At 42.0% G+C, this 15,658-nt stretch overlaps 1 protein-coding gene across 10 annotated transcripts in view; it reads left to right on the plus strand.

Annotated features, from left to right (window-relative positions):
- Positions 1-15,658, plus strand: part of dnm3a (dynamin 3a) — a 43,936-nt gene that overhangs the window by 18,939 nt on the left and 9,339 nt on the right. For 7 of the 10 annotated variants that reach the window (XM_061888654.1, XM_061888658.1, XM_061888653.1 and 4 more), the window contains 9 exons: positions 1,423-1,490; positions 1,568-1,706; positions 1,777-1,863; positions 1,961-2,031; positions 2,105-2,165; positions 3,879-3,905; positions 4,289-4,393; positions 7,683-7,810; positions 15,487-15,598. In XM_061888654.1, the coding sequence (XP_061744638.1) occupies positions 1,423-1,490; positions 1,568-1,706; positions 1,777-1,863; positions 1,961-2,031; positions 2,105-2,165; positions 3,879-3,905; positions 4,289-4,393; positions 7,683-7,810; positions 15,487-15,598 (798 nt within the window). The remainder of the gene's footprint in view (positions 1-1,422; positions 1,491-1,567; positions 1,707-1,776; positions 1,864-1,960; positions 2,032-2,104; positions 2,166-3,878; positions 3,906-4,288; positions 4,394-7,682; positions 7,811-15,486; positions 15,599-15,658) is intronic. The other 3 variants (XM_061888655.1, XM_061888663.1, XM_061888656.1) reach the window with 2 other exon arrangements.

Consider the following 15,658-nt stretch of genomic DNA (forward strand, 5'->3'; position numbering starts at 1 on the left):
AATTAAATTTTGAAACACAGATTATCTTCAATTTCGACTCTTTAAAATTCTAAATTCAAACGGAAAAAAATAAAGAGAAAACCTAGCTAATTCGAATATTTTTGAAAAAATTAAAAAAATAATTTATGAAAGTGAAGTGAATTATATTTATATAGCGCTTTTTCTCTAGTTACTCAAAGCGCTTTACATAGTGAAACCCAATATCTAAGTTACATTCAAAACAGTGTGGGTGGCACTGGGAGCAGGTGGGTAAATGTCTTGCCCAAAGACACTACGGCAGTGACTAGGATGGCGGAAGCGGGAATCGAACCTGCAAACCTCAAGTTGCTGGCACGGCCACTCTACCAACCGAACTAAACCGCCCCATCATTAGTAATTTTTCCTGATTAAGATTAATTTTAGAATTTTGATAACATGTTTTAAATAGGTTAAAATCCACTTTGAAATAAGATTTAAATTTGATTTTACAGATTTTCTAGATTTGCCAGAATATTTTTTTTTAATTTTAATCATAATAAGTTTGAAGAAATATTTCACAAATATTCTTTGTTGAAAAAACAGAAGCTAAAATGAAGAATTAAATTAAAATGTATTTATTATTCTTTACAATAAACAATAAAAAAATACTTGAACATTCATTTAAATTGTCAGGAAAGAAGAGGAAGGAATTTAAAAGGTAAAAAGGTATATGTGTTTAAAAATCCTAAAATCATTTTTAAAGTTGTATTTTTTCTCTTAAATTGTCTTTCTGAAAGTTATAAGACCCACAGTAAAAATATAAATGCATTTATTTAAACAAGTGAAGACCAAGTCTTTAAAATATTTTTTTGGGTTTTTAAATTCTATTTGAGTTTTGTCTCTCTTAGAATTAAAAATGTCGAGCAAAGCGAGACCAGCTTGTTAGTAAATAAATACAACTTAAAAAATAGAGGCAGCTCACTGGTAAGTGCTGCTATTTGAGCTACTTTTAGAACAGTCCAGCGGGCGACTCATCTGGTCCTTACGGGCTTCCTGGTGCCCGCGGGCACCGCGTTGGTGACCCCTGGGTTAGAGTGTCTGCCCTGAGATCGGTACATTGTGAGTTCAAACCCTAGCCGAGTCATACCAAAGACTATAAAAAAAAATGGGACCCATTGCCTCCCTGCTTGGCACTCAGTATTAAGGGTTGGAATTGGGGGTTAAATCACCATAAATGATTCCCGGGCGAGGCACCGCTGCTGCTCACTGCTCCCCTCACTTCCCAGGGGGTGATCAAGGGGATGGGTCAAATGCAGAGGACACATTTCACCACACCTAGTGTGTGTGTGTGTGTGACAATCAATGGTACTCTAACTTTAACTTTAACTTATCTTGAAGTACTAGTGGTAGTAGAAGGTTTTTTTTCTCTTTCATTATATATTGCCTGTGTTGTTTCTGTGACAGATGAAGTGCGATGAGAGGAAGCTGCGGCAAGAGATCGCCTACGCCATCAGGAACATCCACGGTGTCAGGTGCTTGCATCCTTGATGGTTGCTGTTATTGTTTCCTGACTTTTAGTTGACATCACTCACCTCCCGGTGCACTACAGGACAGGTCTGTTCACCCCCGACATGGCTTTCCAGGCCATCGTGAAGAAGCAGATCTCACGGCTGAAAGGGCCATGTTTTGAATTTGTCGATATGGTCAGTAAAGAGCTCGCGGCCACCGTGTATGAGTGCATCAATAAGGTACATATCAGCACTAAGTGCCACCGTAAACAACAAAACTTGGCCGTATCTAACAGACTTCTCCCTAAAGCTTAGCTCCTTTCCCAAACTGCGGGATGAAACGGAGCGAATTGTCGCCGCTGAAATTCGAGAACAAGAGAGCACATGCCGAGATCAGGTCAGTCACGCACATTTGGACTGGCACATTTGTTTTCTATTACCAGATAGCTCGACTTTGTTCCCCTCCGACTTAATATACGTCTCTTCTTCCTCAGATCTCGCTGCTCATCGACATGCAGCTTGCTTATATTAACACCAAGCATGAAGATTTTATCGGCTTTGCTCAGTGAGTTGACACTTTTGTAGCATGTAAAGTGCATTAAAAACCTGTGGAATTATATAAATGTTGTGTCCATCAGTGCTCAGAACGCGTTCCACCGAAGCGATAACAAGACTATCCCAGGCAGTCCAGCACAACAGGTGAGAATTGAGTTAACATACTTGCAGTATTTATTCCACGAGAGTTACTTGTTTTGAGGGCGCAGTCGTCCCTCGCCTCATTGCGCTTCATATATTGCGGCTTCAACACATCGCAGAATTTGATATTATTTTAAAGCATACCGTATTTCCTTGAATTCCCGCTGGGGCACTAAATAATTTAAAACCTTTTCTCACTCCGGCGCTCACCAAAGGCTTGCGGTAAATTTAGGCCTGCGCTTATAAATTTGAGTGTGATGTAAGGATGCCATCATAAAAAGCACATTTAATTTAAAAAAACATTATTATGGTCTTACCTTTACTTATAAATGAAGTCTATGCGCAGCTCCTTCTGATCAAAAGCATCGATAACTTGTTTATAGAAGTCTTCCTTATCTTTCTTCAGTTTTAAAAGTCTCTCTGTCTCGATGGAGATCTTCCTTTATTACCTCCTGCTTCGATTGAAAGTCCAGTTTAGAAAACTGTTTTATTTTAGATATGTAATCTTCCATGTTAAAAGTGCAAGCGAGAGGGAAAAATAAACACACGCTGCTCACTCTTGCTGCTTGTGTTCTCTTCTTCTGCAGCCGAGTTGTCGCAAGAAGGCTCACTAGCGCCCTCTACCACCAGGAGGCGATAGTCATTTAATGACTCATATTTGACACACGCAGCTATGATATATTAGTAAAACATAGCTGCTTACTGTTCTTTTTAGCATATTCAATAGCTTGGGCCTTAAATCCTACTGAATAGCTCTTAATCTTCTTCCCTTTATGCGATTTCAAATGATTGAAATCAGTCTCCTCTATTTTGAAAATGATGACAGGTGAAGTGTTACTTGTGACGTGACGAGTTTGACCTGGCGGAAACTATAGGCATATGCTAATTATTTGGCGAAACGAGTTTGACCCGGAGGAAATTCTAGACATGCGCTAATGAAAATTATATTTTGCAAAACGAGTTTGACCCGGCAGTAATTTTGGGCAGGCGCATACTATATACCCGGCGGCAATTCAAGGAAATACGGTATTCTACAATTCTACAGATATACTGAAAGTGTCAATACTATAGTCGTATTATTGGTATCTCGATGAGACCAAACCAGTCAGCGCACTGTTCAGTATTGTGGCCACTGATTGGCTCAGTCTTAGGCAGCATTACTATATAAATTAAGAGCCTATAAAGGTGACTAATGGGTGTTGTTTCATGTCTAAATTGCTCTCTTAATGTTGAAAAACGTTTTTAGAAGGTCAAAGTTTTTTACGCTTGAGCTATGAAAATATTTATGATTTATAATGAGAGATTCCTACTTCATTCATTGCGGTCATGTTTAGAATCAATTGAAAACAACAAACGAGGGACAACTGTGTTATGACAATTAGTATTTGTCTTCAGGACATGTTTTAAATTATAAGACTAAGCTTTTCTGCCCTCTTACAATTTTACACATGCATCAGAATTAATGCGCCTCCGTAGTTGCACACGAAAGTAAGACTTTACTGAAGTGTTTCCAATGATGATGATTTCTTCTTGGCGTCTAACAGCAAGCAGCACTTTCCACATGCTGCTTTTGAAACCGGAAACTCTGGCGGATTCATTAAATTGTCTCCAGACTCTTTTTAATGGCGGTGTCACCTTTTTATGTTATATGATCAGGATCAAGAGCCAAAAGTGTTGATATGAGCCGGCACTTTATTTCTTGTGTTTTCCTTCCAGGGTGTGGCCCCTCCCTCCAGTCTAATAGTAGGCTACCAATCTCTTTAAGCCTCTACCGGACACATGTGTGCACAGGATTCTGGGCCGGCATGACGGCTGCACTGGTGCACACTGACAAAAATGGCTTGTGCGGCTTCATTAATTGTTTTGTCATACGTGTACGCTACTAATGTTGGCCTTTCTTCCCTACTTTAGTTCTTTCTTCCATTTATTCATTGTCTCTTCCTACCTTGAACCTCTGAATGGACTTTAGTTTGTGTTTGGCGCCACGATCTGTCCTGGGAAATAACCGTTCTGATCTTTTTATTCTGTCAATTTTCACAACTTTTGCTGCATACGATCTGCTTTACCATCATAGTCCATATACTCTATATAGGCTTCTAAGTACTTTATGTTTGCTTATCGTGCAGGTTATACACAAAGGCTGGCTCACCATCACCAACATTAGCATCATCGCCAAGGACTACTGGTTCGTTCTTACTGCGGAGAGCCTCTCTTGGTTCAAGGATAATGAGGTGTGTACTTCTTAGTAGTAAAAGAACAAGAGTATCGCACTAGAATACACCATGTTTTTATTAAAACAACTCAGTTTAAAACACATTTGCAACAGCATTGTAGTGGAGAGGAGGTACGTTCCGTCACATTTTGCCGGGCGGTCCTGGTGTCAGTGGGGCTGCCATCTGTCTGCCTGTCTGTGCCTGCTGTACAGGAGCAGAAGGTCTGCACAGCAAGTGTAGACAGGCAGACACACCACAACAGTCTGGTCGCAGCTCACGTCATGGGAAGATGTGCAGGGGTGAAAAAAGCAAGCACCTCAAGAGTATCAACACTTGTGATGCTTGGTTGAGAGACAGTGAAGACTGCATGTGTGGCTTATAGTCGCCATCATGCAAAATCCGTCAATCGCATTAGCAAAACCAGTGTGTTTTTTCTTCTACCACCCGGGCTTGCCACTTGCATCCCCCATGTTCAATACTCCACCCCTTTTGGTCTCGCCTTCCATTCACTCTTCCCCTTACTCCCCCTCTTCTTCCTCCTCTGGGATTTCAGGCATTTGGAACGGCTCACTTTGACACAGCTGGAGTTGCCCCAATCCAAACAAAGAGCAGCAAACACACACACACAAGCGCACACAGAGGACAGACTTGTATATACAGTATACAGTACACACACAGAGCCTGATGTAAACAAAGCGACATGCAAATTGCGCAGAAAAAATATACGCTCATTTGGACGCACACATGGTTGCTTTCGAAATAAACACTGAACGTTCCCAGACGCAGCAGCCGCCGGGTATGCTTATTGCATATATACAGATTCCTTGTCATCTTCTTACTTAGCCTTTACAACTTTCACACAAGCCGGCATGCAAGCGTTTAGGGATGGCGTCACCGTAACGTCCCTTGGAGGGTTTATCTGGGTTTAAGCGTGTGGGAGGCTTGAAGGCGTTTTCAGTCATCCACTTTATTGCCGCGGATCAGATCTGTGACATTCCCATAGGCGTCTGTGTGTGTGCGTGCGCACGCATACAGGCTAAGCGTCTGCTTCCTCTCTCGCGATTCTCACATTTCCGCCCACACTAACTCCACACACATTTTTTTTTCCTTCTACATGAGCTGCCTCCCCTCCAACTTTGATTTTATGTTCTATTTCTTAAACCTCCCTTTTCCTCCCCCCTTTTCTCTCTCTCTCTCTGTGGTTGGCAGTCTCGCTGGGACTTTGCACATTCCTGGTTAGAAAAAGTGAAGCGTTGTCCAAACACCAGCTTCCAAGAGCTTGCCCAGAGAATTCCCACATGACCATTTCTCCCCACCTTTTCCATCCCTTGTTTCGCCAAACTGCCCGCCTTTTTTTTTCCTGAATCACAACCCGATTTTTCTCTCATCCCGTATCGCAGCGACCGCTCTTATCTCCGCTCCGCGCTGAGCAGATAGACATTCCTTCACCCTCCTCAACTGACAGGCCTCCTGCAGCCCCTTTTTGAGGATAAACAGACGTCTGACTAATGCATACACTTAATCTACACGCCTCTGTGTGTTTGTGTGTGTGCATGCAAGGCCCGTGCCCTATCTCACCTCCATTAGACACCGCCTCAGACACAACAGCGCTGATGAATGATACCCCGCAACGACCCTGAGACCACCAGATTTAAGGCGCACACACACAAACACACGTCCAGAAGTAGAGCCAAGATGTCTGCAAACACAAGCGCGCATTTTGTGGCCATGCAAAAACACCCAACATGGGTGGCGGAATTTTACAGTGCAACAAGTATTGTGCACGTAAAACTACACAAAAATACAAAATGTACACATATTTGCCGCTCATTGTAGTAGTTCTAAGCAGAGCATGAGCGCTCTCAGGTTGCCATTCCGTGCACAGTCTAACCAATGTGCAGACTACTGTACACCACCAAGATCCTGAACAGGTAGTCTGAACACTGGGATGACGGAGCAGGAGTCAACTGACTCTGAAGCCTCTTCTCACCCGGGCTGCCTAATGGACGGCCTAGCAAAAAACTTTTTCCCTCCTTTCTGGTCCCGTCTCTCGTGCGTCTGACGTTCCACTCCTCAGGTCCCGGGATAGTATCCAGTCTTGACGTGGCACATCAACTCGTTGGGCTCACGAGTCCTCCCTGTGAGCTCGGGAAGCCATAAGGAAATAGAGAAAGGGAGAGCGAGCATTAGGGAGGAAGCGAGAAGCCTTATATGGCTTGACCGGGATCAACTTTTGGACCTTTCCAGCCTTCCTCGACCCATTTTCCGCATCTAACTCCTGTAAAATTAACCTCTCTCTCTCCTTCTCTATCCTTCCTTTTCTTCATCTCTACTTTCTGCCTCTCGGAGCACCCTATACTCCATCCAGTCTCCTCCCCCCTCACGTCTAAAACGATCCCAGATGTTGCTGTATGAGCGCCAATCGCTTTCTGTCATTTTGTGTGTGTGTGTGTGTGTGTGTGTGTGTGTGTGTGTGTGTGTGTGTGTGTGTGTGTGTGTGTGTGTGTGTGTGTGTGTGTGTATGTGTGTGCGCGCGCTCGGCCTCTGTTACAGGAAGTGGGCCTCTTTTGGGGGAAAAAGGGAAAGAACGACAAGAGGAAGAGAGTTGTAGGGTTCAGGGGAGCACAGGGGAAGACCAAATTGTTTTATGGGTGCATCTTGCTTGCACGCACACACAAACACGCACACACCAAGAAAATGTTTGCAAGACATACTTTTCTTTTCCGTGTTAGTCACACGTCCTCCAAGACTACCTCATCAACAGCTGTACCTCTTAACAGCCTTTTGGAAGCCCCCCCCACCCCCTTGCTTCTTTCCCCTGAAGGTTACAGAAAGAGAAATGAGGGGGCGGAGGGTGGGCTTCACTCTCGGAGAAGTGTTTCGTTGGAGCCCGAATCTGAGTAATCACTTTCACATGTGGAACCAACCTCTTTTTTTTCTTTTTCTTCCACTTCTCCCGTTCACTGCCAGCTTGGGCTCTTGTCTTCCTTGCCTCCACACTTTAACTGTCATACAAATGTTCCTGGGGGTGATGAGGGACATGCAGGATCCCACACAGCAGTTAGTTGGTGGGCTCCTCGTCTGCATCACGCACACACTTCTCCACCGTGCAGCTGGCTGCCGACTTCTTCAGGACGCAGCCTGAAAAATGTTTAGCACCAGACATGTGACCTCACTAGGCCCAAGAGTACCGTTTTCTCTTTGTGAAAACCAAAAAAACACCTGTGTCATATTTTAACCACGCATACTGCTGTCAACTTTTATCTTTATCACCCTTTTTGAAACATCCCCTCCACCCCCTCTGCAGGAGACGGAGAAAAGGTACATGCTTCGGTTGGACAACCTGAAGCTGCGTGACGTGGACAAGGGCTTCATGTCCAGCAAATTCGCCTTCGCTGTCTTCAATACAGAGTCAAGGTCCGTGCATAAAGGCCTGTGAGTCAGCAAGACGGGAGGGGGGGTTGTGTTCCTGTCACCTGCTAGGAAAAACAAGGGAAGATGCTTTTAATGCCCTTCCTGTGACCTGGCCCGCTCTGCTGAGATGCCGGTGCCGGTGGCAGCGGGTGGGGTTACGCCACACGGATTTGTTGCCTTAAACATAAGAGAGGGGGAAAGAAAGAGTGTAATCAGAGCTGATTGGACCCAGCGCATATGTGCTGTGTTAATCACACACACACACACACACACACACAAGCTGAATTTGAATGCGAGTGTGTGTGGACCACAGCATACCGACGGCAGGCTCATTAAGCAGCTAATCAAAGCCAGAGTGCTTGGATCAGAGACGATGCGGCTCTCGTTTGGAAAGAATTGCTCGATTCGCCGCAGAAGAAAAAAAAAAGGCGAACGCGAAAAAAGGGTAGAGGGGAGGACCGAATCGTATCAGCGGCATCAGCCAGGAATGTGTCAAAATCTGTCCTCTGACTCTGAACCCCGACCACTAGCACCACCCCGCCTTTTTCTTTTCTTCTTCTTCTTCTATTTTCGCTAATCAGAAAAATGCTCTCAAGCAGCAGGGTTACTTCCAGATGTGTAAAAAAAAAAAAAGTTTGACCGTGTGATAAATCTTTTTACCGTGCGCGGCATTCTCGGTACACACATGTGTCCTGATTGTAGAGTAATAGCATTCTAGTATTGTCATTGTTGGCCCGCTGCCCTGACTGCTAGCCACCACACCCTGACTTATTAGCCTCACCCAGCGTTAGCTCCGGCCTGTTTGTTGATCCCTCTCTCTCTGGTGTGCTCTGCGTTGCAGTTGTCTCATACACGCTCAACAATCTCACATATTTGAGGTTGTGATGTTGAGACGGGAACAACGAGAGGAGGGAAGAAACAACCAAGCGATTAAACAAAAATGTCTTACAGATGGGACACAGATTGCTTTTGGGGGTTTTTTTCTGGTTGAGTCGATTGCGCAGCCATAGCACTTCCATGATCATTATGTGGACGCACAGACACTAAATGCAAACTAACGAGGAAAATAGGAAAGTAAATGCCAATCGGCACGAATTTTGACCCCAGCTCCCTCATGTACGTTGATTTGCGTGTTATTGCTACATGGTAATTAGTCGAGAATAGAAGCTGCCAGAGCGCTCATAAGAAAGCTGCGCGCTCAAAGTAGACCCAAGCCAAGCTTCATGGAGTCCTGGAGCTTTGCAGGGACTATAAATTATAAGCAAATTATCTTTTAATTACATAGATAAAGTATATGTGGGACTGAGGACGAGTTGAGGGGGAAAAGTGCTATCTGCATCTTCTTGCACTCGTTTGTAAATCGCAGCCAATGACTGAGATGATACGTTACTTTCTGCTGTTTAATTGTTTACAATACCTCACATTTCAGCAACCTGTGTAGATTTTCAATAGACAATACCATAGAAATTAGGTGTGGACATGCTTTAGAGTAGTCAGTGCACAGCGTGTATAGCAGTATAGATTTACTATCCACTGAAGATGAGTTGACAGCTTGGACTTAGACTTCCTTTTTGTTGTCATTGAAATTTGAACTTTACAGTACTGATAAGAACGACATTTCATTGCATTAGCTCAGGGATCGGGAACTTTTTTGGCTGAGAGAGCCATGAAAGCCAAATATTTTAAAATGTATTTCCGTGAGAGCCATTTAATATTTTTTTTTTAACACGGAGTACAACTAAATTTGTGCATTTTTAAGAAAGACCAACATGTTTAGAGTATGATAAGTCTCTTATTCTTTTTAATAACATTGGTATTCTGAAAATAACCAATAATAAATGAAATGCTTTGTAGTCTCGTTGATACGTGGTTATTTTCAACTCTGTGATTACCAGAGTAATTATTCATTACTTATCATGTTAAGCAAATTTCAGCTAAGATTTATCCGAGAGCCAGATGCAGTCATCATAATAATAATAATAATAATATTAATAATAATGGATTAGATTTATATCGTGCTTTTCTATTGTTAGATACTCAAAGCGCTCACAGAGAAGTGGGAACCCATCATTCATTCACACCTGGTGGTGGTAAGCTACATATGTAGCCACAGCTGCCCTGGGGTAGACTGACGGAAGCGTGGCTGCCAGTTTGCGACCACCACCAATCATCCATTCATCATTCATTCACCAGTGTGAGCGGCACCGGGGGCAAGGGTGAAGTGTCCTGCCCAAGGACACAACGGCAGCGATTTTGGATGTCAATAGGTGGGAAGCCACATCTGGCTCTAGAGCCATAGGTTCCCTACCCCTGCAATAGCTCATGGTAGTGCAGGATTAAAGAACAATAAGCGATAAGATATAAGTGAATAGGTTACCCCCATCCATCCATCCATCCATCCATTTTCTACCTCTTATTCCCTTTGGGGTCGCGGGGGGGCGCTGGCGCCTATCTCAGCTACAATCGGGCGGAAGGCAGGGTACACCCTTGACAAGTCGCCCACTCATCGCAGGGCCAACACAGATAGACAGACAACATTCACACTCACATTCACACACTAGGGCCAATTTTAGTGCTGCCAATCAACCTATCCCCAGGTGCATGTCTTTGGAGGTGGGAGGAAGCCGGAGTACCCGGAAGGAACCCACGCAGTCACGGGGAGAACATGCAAACTCCACACAGAAAGATTCCGAGCTCGGGATTGAACCCAGGACTACTCAGGACCTTCGTATTGTGAGGCAGACGCACTAACCCCTCTTCCACCGTGCTGCCCGTAAATAGGTTACTGTACAGATAAATATATTGCACTTTTGCATATGCATCCATGTTTATGGATGTATGTTATATTGTCTTTATATTCCAGTGAGTTAATTAATTTTTTGGGGGGAATTGAGGAAATTGTTATGATGCGTTCAAGAGTCTTACAGCCTGAGGGAAAAAGCTGTTACAGAACCTGGAGGTTCTGCTTCGGAGGCTGCGGAAACCCTTTCTAGAGTCCAGCAGTAAAAACAGTCCTTGGTGGGGGTGGGAGGAGTCTGCAGATTTTCTGAGCCCTGGTCAGGCAGCGGCTTTTTGCAAGCTCCTGAATAGGAGGCAGAGGAGTCCTGATGATCTTTTCCGCCGTCCTCACCACTCTGTGGAGAGACTTGCAACACAAATGAGTAGCAATGTGATTCAGACCCTCAATTCACACAAATGCAACCACACCCCTCAATAATGCGCTGCCTTGTAACTTTGCCCAATACCCGCAATTTTCTTGCAAATTTTATTTTTATTTCTTCCATCGACTTTGTCCCTTGGCGCACGTCACCTGTCTCCCCGATCAAACGTGTCCCTGCATCGTACAACCATATCCTCAATTCACCATTGATGTTGATGGACTTTGTGTTGTTTAACAACAAAAATAATTGCTACAGTTTGTTCTCAGCAAAAGCGGCAGAAAATTACGCAATGCAATGGAATTTAATTGAAATATTGAATTGAAACTTTTATTAGTAGATTGCACAGTACAGTACATATTCCGTACAATCGACCACTCTGCCTTAGGCCAGCTAGAAGGCCTTACTGACAACAACTTGTGATCTGATAGGCTATCGCAACTGTCTGTCAAATGTTTGTGTCCGTTCACTGACAGCGCACGGATGCCCGCATTGTTGATTCTGAAGACCTCGGGCAGATTTCGCACAGCATGGCAACACAAGCTAGCTGAGTTCTGATTAGATTATAACTCTATGACCTAAAACAACAGCGCTGGAAGGAGCATAATATGACATGTAGAGAATATGAATACTTTTAAAATATTTAAGGAAAGTAAATTAAAAATGACTTTTATCTTGAATTGTGATCATGATTTCTGGGTATGTTTGGCCAGCAGAGAAGGCCTTGCTGGCCCTGACGGCACACCACTGGTATAGCCCAGGTTCATTAGGCCTTCAAAATAAAGGCACAGCAATAAAATAACGTAGCTGCACTACTAGGAATGGGTAAATATATCCCAATGGCAATATATCGCAATACTTTTCTAACTTTAAAATTTAAACAATCCTTTTTTTAAATGTATTTCTTGACTTCCTTATTGAACGATTACTGTCATCTTCTGTACATATACACGTGTTTTAAGCCACATTTGACATTAATCAGTAAATTATGTTGAAGACCACTATATATCGTCATATTACAATGTCGCAATACTGTATCGTGAATCATGTATCATTATAGGTATCGTATCGTGAAGTTCTTTGCTAATCCCCAGTCCCACGTACCACATCTGTCACATGTGTAGAAATGCCAGCAGATGGAAATTGTACGCTCTGAGGTGAGGCCCATAGACAGACTATGTGGTCATGTAAAGGACACAGAAATTATGTTCCTCTCTTGCGTCTGTCCAACTATGCACCTCTCAATTAGTTTTTCACCCAAACAAAAACCCGCGCCCCTCTCCCCAACTCTCTACCGCAACCATAAATACCGGTAGTATCATTTGTCTATAATATTGTAAAAAATAACCCTCTGCATAACATTGTATCTTTATTTACATTTAAGAAAAAGAAGAAAGAAATATAGATCAATTTGAAACAACAGAAAATATTTAAAATGCATCAATGTGTTTGAAAACATTTTTAAAATCCTAAACCACGGATGTCAAACTGGTTTTGATTGAGGGCCACATTGCAGTTATGGCTGCCATCAGAGGGCCGCTTGTAACAGCGAATAATGTATGAATTTGCCTCTGGATTACATTATTACTTATATTAATTGTTTTAAGTCAGGCGTGTCCAAAGTGCGGCCCGAGGGCCATTTGTGGCCCCCAGCTAATTTGTTAATGGCCCCCGGCCCATTCTAGAAACTACTATAATAAAAATGTAAAACATAAAAGGGTGTAATAAAAGAGTAAACGGTGGCATGTAACAAGAAAAAGTTGCAGTGTTGACACTAATAACACAAAGACTGTTACTGACCTGCTGAAGGCTCCAATTACTTCACTGAAACAATTCACTTTCAAATATTTTGCAGGGATAATATTGCATATTTTGTGCGAAACAAAGTTTTCTTTCTCAAAAAGGGCATCAAACAAACAAAAATGTATGTAAAAAATTATAAAATCTTATAATCAAAAGATCTACAGACTTAAGCGTTAAAAGTAAAAAAATATAAATATACATTTGGCTTATTTTCAACACTTATTCTTTTTTTTATCATTATGAATTATTGACTTATTTAGGGTTCCAATGACTTCACGTCAAATATTCCACTTTGAAATGTTTTGGGGAAAAATCTTGCATAGTTTGTGTGTTTGCCATATAAATAAGGGATTTGACATAAAGGCCATAAACATAAAAAACACAATTTAAAAAAATGTTATAACAACAGACAGACCTGAAGTTGATCTCGAGATTCAAGCGTTAAATTAAAAAAAATAATAATTTATGACTTATTTCTAACATTTTTATGACTGTGAGACCCTTCCGGAAACCAGGGACCAAACTTCAGGAAAGCCATAAAGGTAAAAAAAACAACTATTGTATTGCTTTTAAAAAGGAAAAATATCAAAATGGCCCCCGTAGGCTTTGATTTTACAGTCTGCGGCCCTCAGTGGAAAAAGTTTGGACACCCCTGTTTTAAGTAGACGGTGGATTTTACAGTAAAAACTTTACATTTACAAAATGTTTTTTTTTTACAAAATTTTATGGTAAAAGCTGGCAGCTTAGTTGTCCACATTTTTGTGTTAAATTTACAACATTATATTGTTAATGGAAAAACAGTACAAGTAGATTTTTTATTCTGGCAACTTAGCTGCCAGTTTTTGTACTGTAAAAACAAATGTACAGTCTTTCCTTTTACAATACACCGTTAAAAACAACAACCGTAGATTTTACAGTCAAAAAATGGCAGCTCAGTCAACAGAACTTTAATGCAAAAAACAGCAGTAGTTACTTAATAATTAAAACAAATAATACAAAAGAAATATGTAAATGTATTCAGTTATAAACATTTATTCACTTTCTTCTTTCCTTCATGGATCTAAACTTAAAAACTGTCGATATTTTTATTGTAATATTTCAGAATGTTTTTGTTCTATTTTTGGCCAAAGTAAGACAAAGAAAACAACCAGAAGTTGTCTCTATGTTTTAGTTTTAATGCCATGATTTTAATAGTGTGTGCACAGATTTTCCTCCATACGGCCTCTGAGCTAAAATGAGTTCGACACTCCTGATCTACGTCAACAATATGGTTTGTCTGAGTGGCTGGACAGGACAGATTCGTAAAAAAAAAAATTTGGTAAATTTTTTTAAATCGATTTTTGATTTTTTTCTTTAATAGATTAATTTTAAAAATATATATATACTTTTTTTTGATGCCCCTTCTGATAAAACATGCTCCCCAAAGTCACACGTGCCCCCCTTGGAGTTTCATCGCCCCACCCCGAGGTTGACTCACCCATACTTGCCAACCTTGAAACCTTTGAATTCTGGAGATGGGGCTGGTGGGTTGATGGTAGCTGGGGGTGTATATTGCAGCGTCCCGGAAGAGTTAGTGCTGCAAGGTGTTCTGGGTATTTGTTCGGTTGTGTTATGTTGTGTTACGGTGTGGATGTTCTCCCGAAATGTGTCATTCTTGTTTGGTGTGGGTTCACAGTGCGGCGCATATTTGTAACAGTGTTAAAAGTTGTTTATACGGCCACCCTCAGTGTGACCTGTATGGCTGTTGACCAAGTATGCATTGCATTCACTTATGTGTGTGTTAAAGCCGCATATATTATGTGACTGGGCCGGCACACTGTTTGTACGGAGTAAAAGCAGACGTGACGACAGGTTGTAGAGGGCGCTAAAGGCAGTGCCTTTAAGGCATATCCCCAATATTGTTGTCCGGGTGGAAATAGGGAGAATGTTTGCCCCGGGAGATTTTCGTGAGCAGCACAAAAATTCGGGAGTCTCCCGGAAAAATTGGGAGGCTTGGCAAGTATTGGCTCGCCCCACTATTTGAGAAGAATTCGTCCTATGGAAGCCGAGAACAGAATCCTTGCTTTGCCAACTGATTCACTGGGATGGTAATGCCCCCTGGTGGTAAAATGGAGATAAAACTTAAATAAGGCATAAAGGTTCTTCAATACAAACACATTAATTACGTGACCACAGGTTATTGAAAAATTAAGCTCAACTTTTGCGCAACTTTTTGAAAATGTTTCTGCGAAATTATGTATTTTAAGTTGTAGTCACAAAGTTCCTTGGTTTTCGCCATCCTTTTGTTGTGGGGCAGACTGGCTCTTACAAATGCTAAAATACTCCGCTGTTGACATTTGTAATAACAACTAGCATTTAGTTTGAACATGTATTATCAAAAGAATTGATATGGCAAAACGAAAACATGGCTGACGTGAAGAAGATAAAGTCGAAGAGGAGGACTTAGATAAGACCGCCCTCAAAACAGCTCATTCTGAAGTGACATTTAGAAAGCGGCTTAAAGATGTTTTTTTTCGAGTTTTTAAATCTATATTGCTATATAAGCTGTACAAGGACTCCTTTAAAGTAATGTCCATCATATTGTCTCTTAGCCAATAGTTTAAATTATTTGAGTTGTCCACAACCTATAGATTAAAATGAAGAAATAAGACCGAGACATTCGTCCCAATACTTCTGGCCACATTGTCATACACAGTATGTGACACATAACCCTATTATTATTGTATGAACTCGCAGGAATGTCTACAAGGACCACAAATTCTTGGAGCTGTCCTGTAACTCTCGGGAGGAGCTGGACAGCTGGAAGTCCTCAATGCTCCGGGCCGGCATCTTCCCTGAAGATGTCAAAGTGAGTACCGTGACCCTCTGTTGTCAGAGCCTTGTCGTGACCCCGTACCTGCACCCTTAT

The sequence above is a fragment of the Nerophis ophidion genome, linkage group LG26 (assembly GCF_033978795.1).
Source record: "Nerophis ophidion isolate RoL-2023_Sa linkage group LG26, RoL_Noph_v1.0, whole genome shotgun sequence".
NCBI lineage: Eukaryota > Metazoa > Chordata > Actinopteri > Syngnathiformes > Syngnathidae > Nerophis > Nerophis ophidion.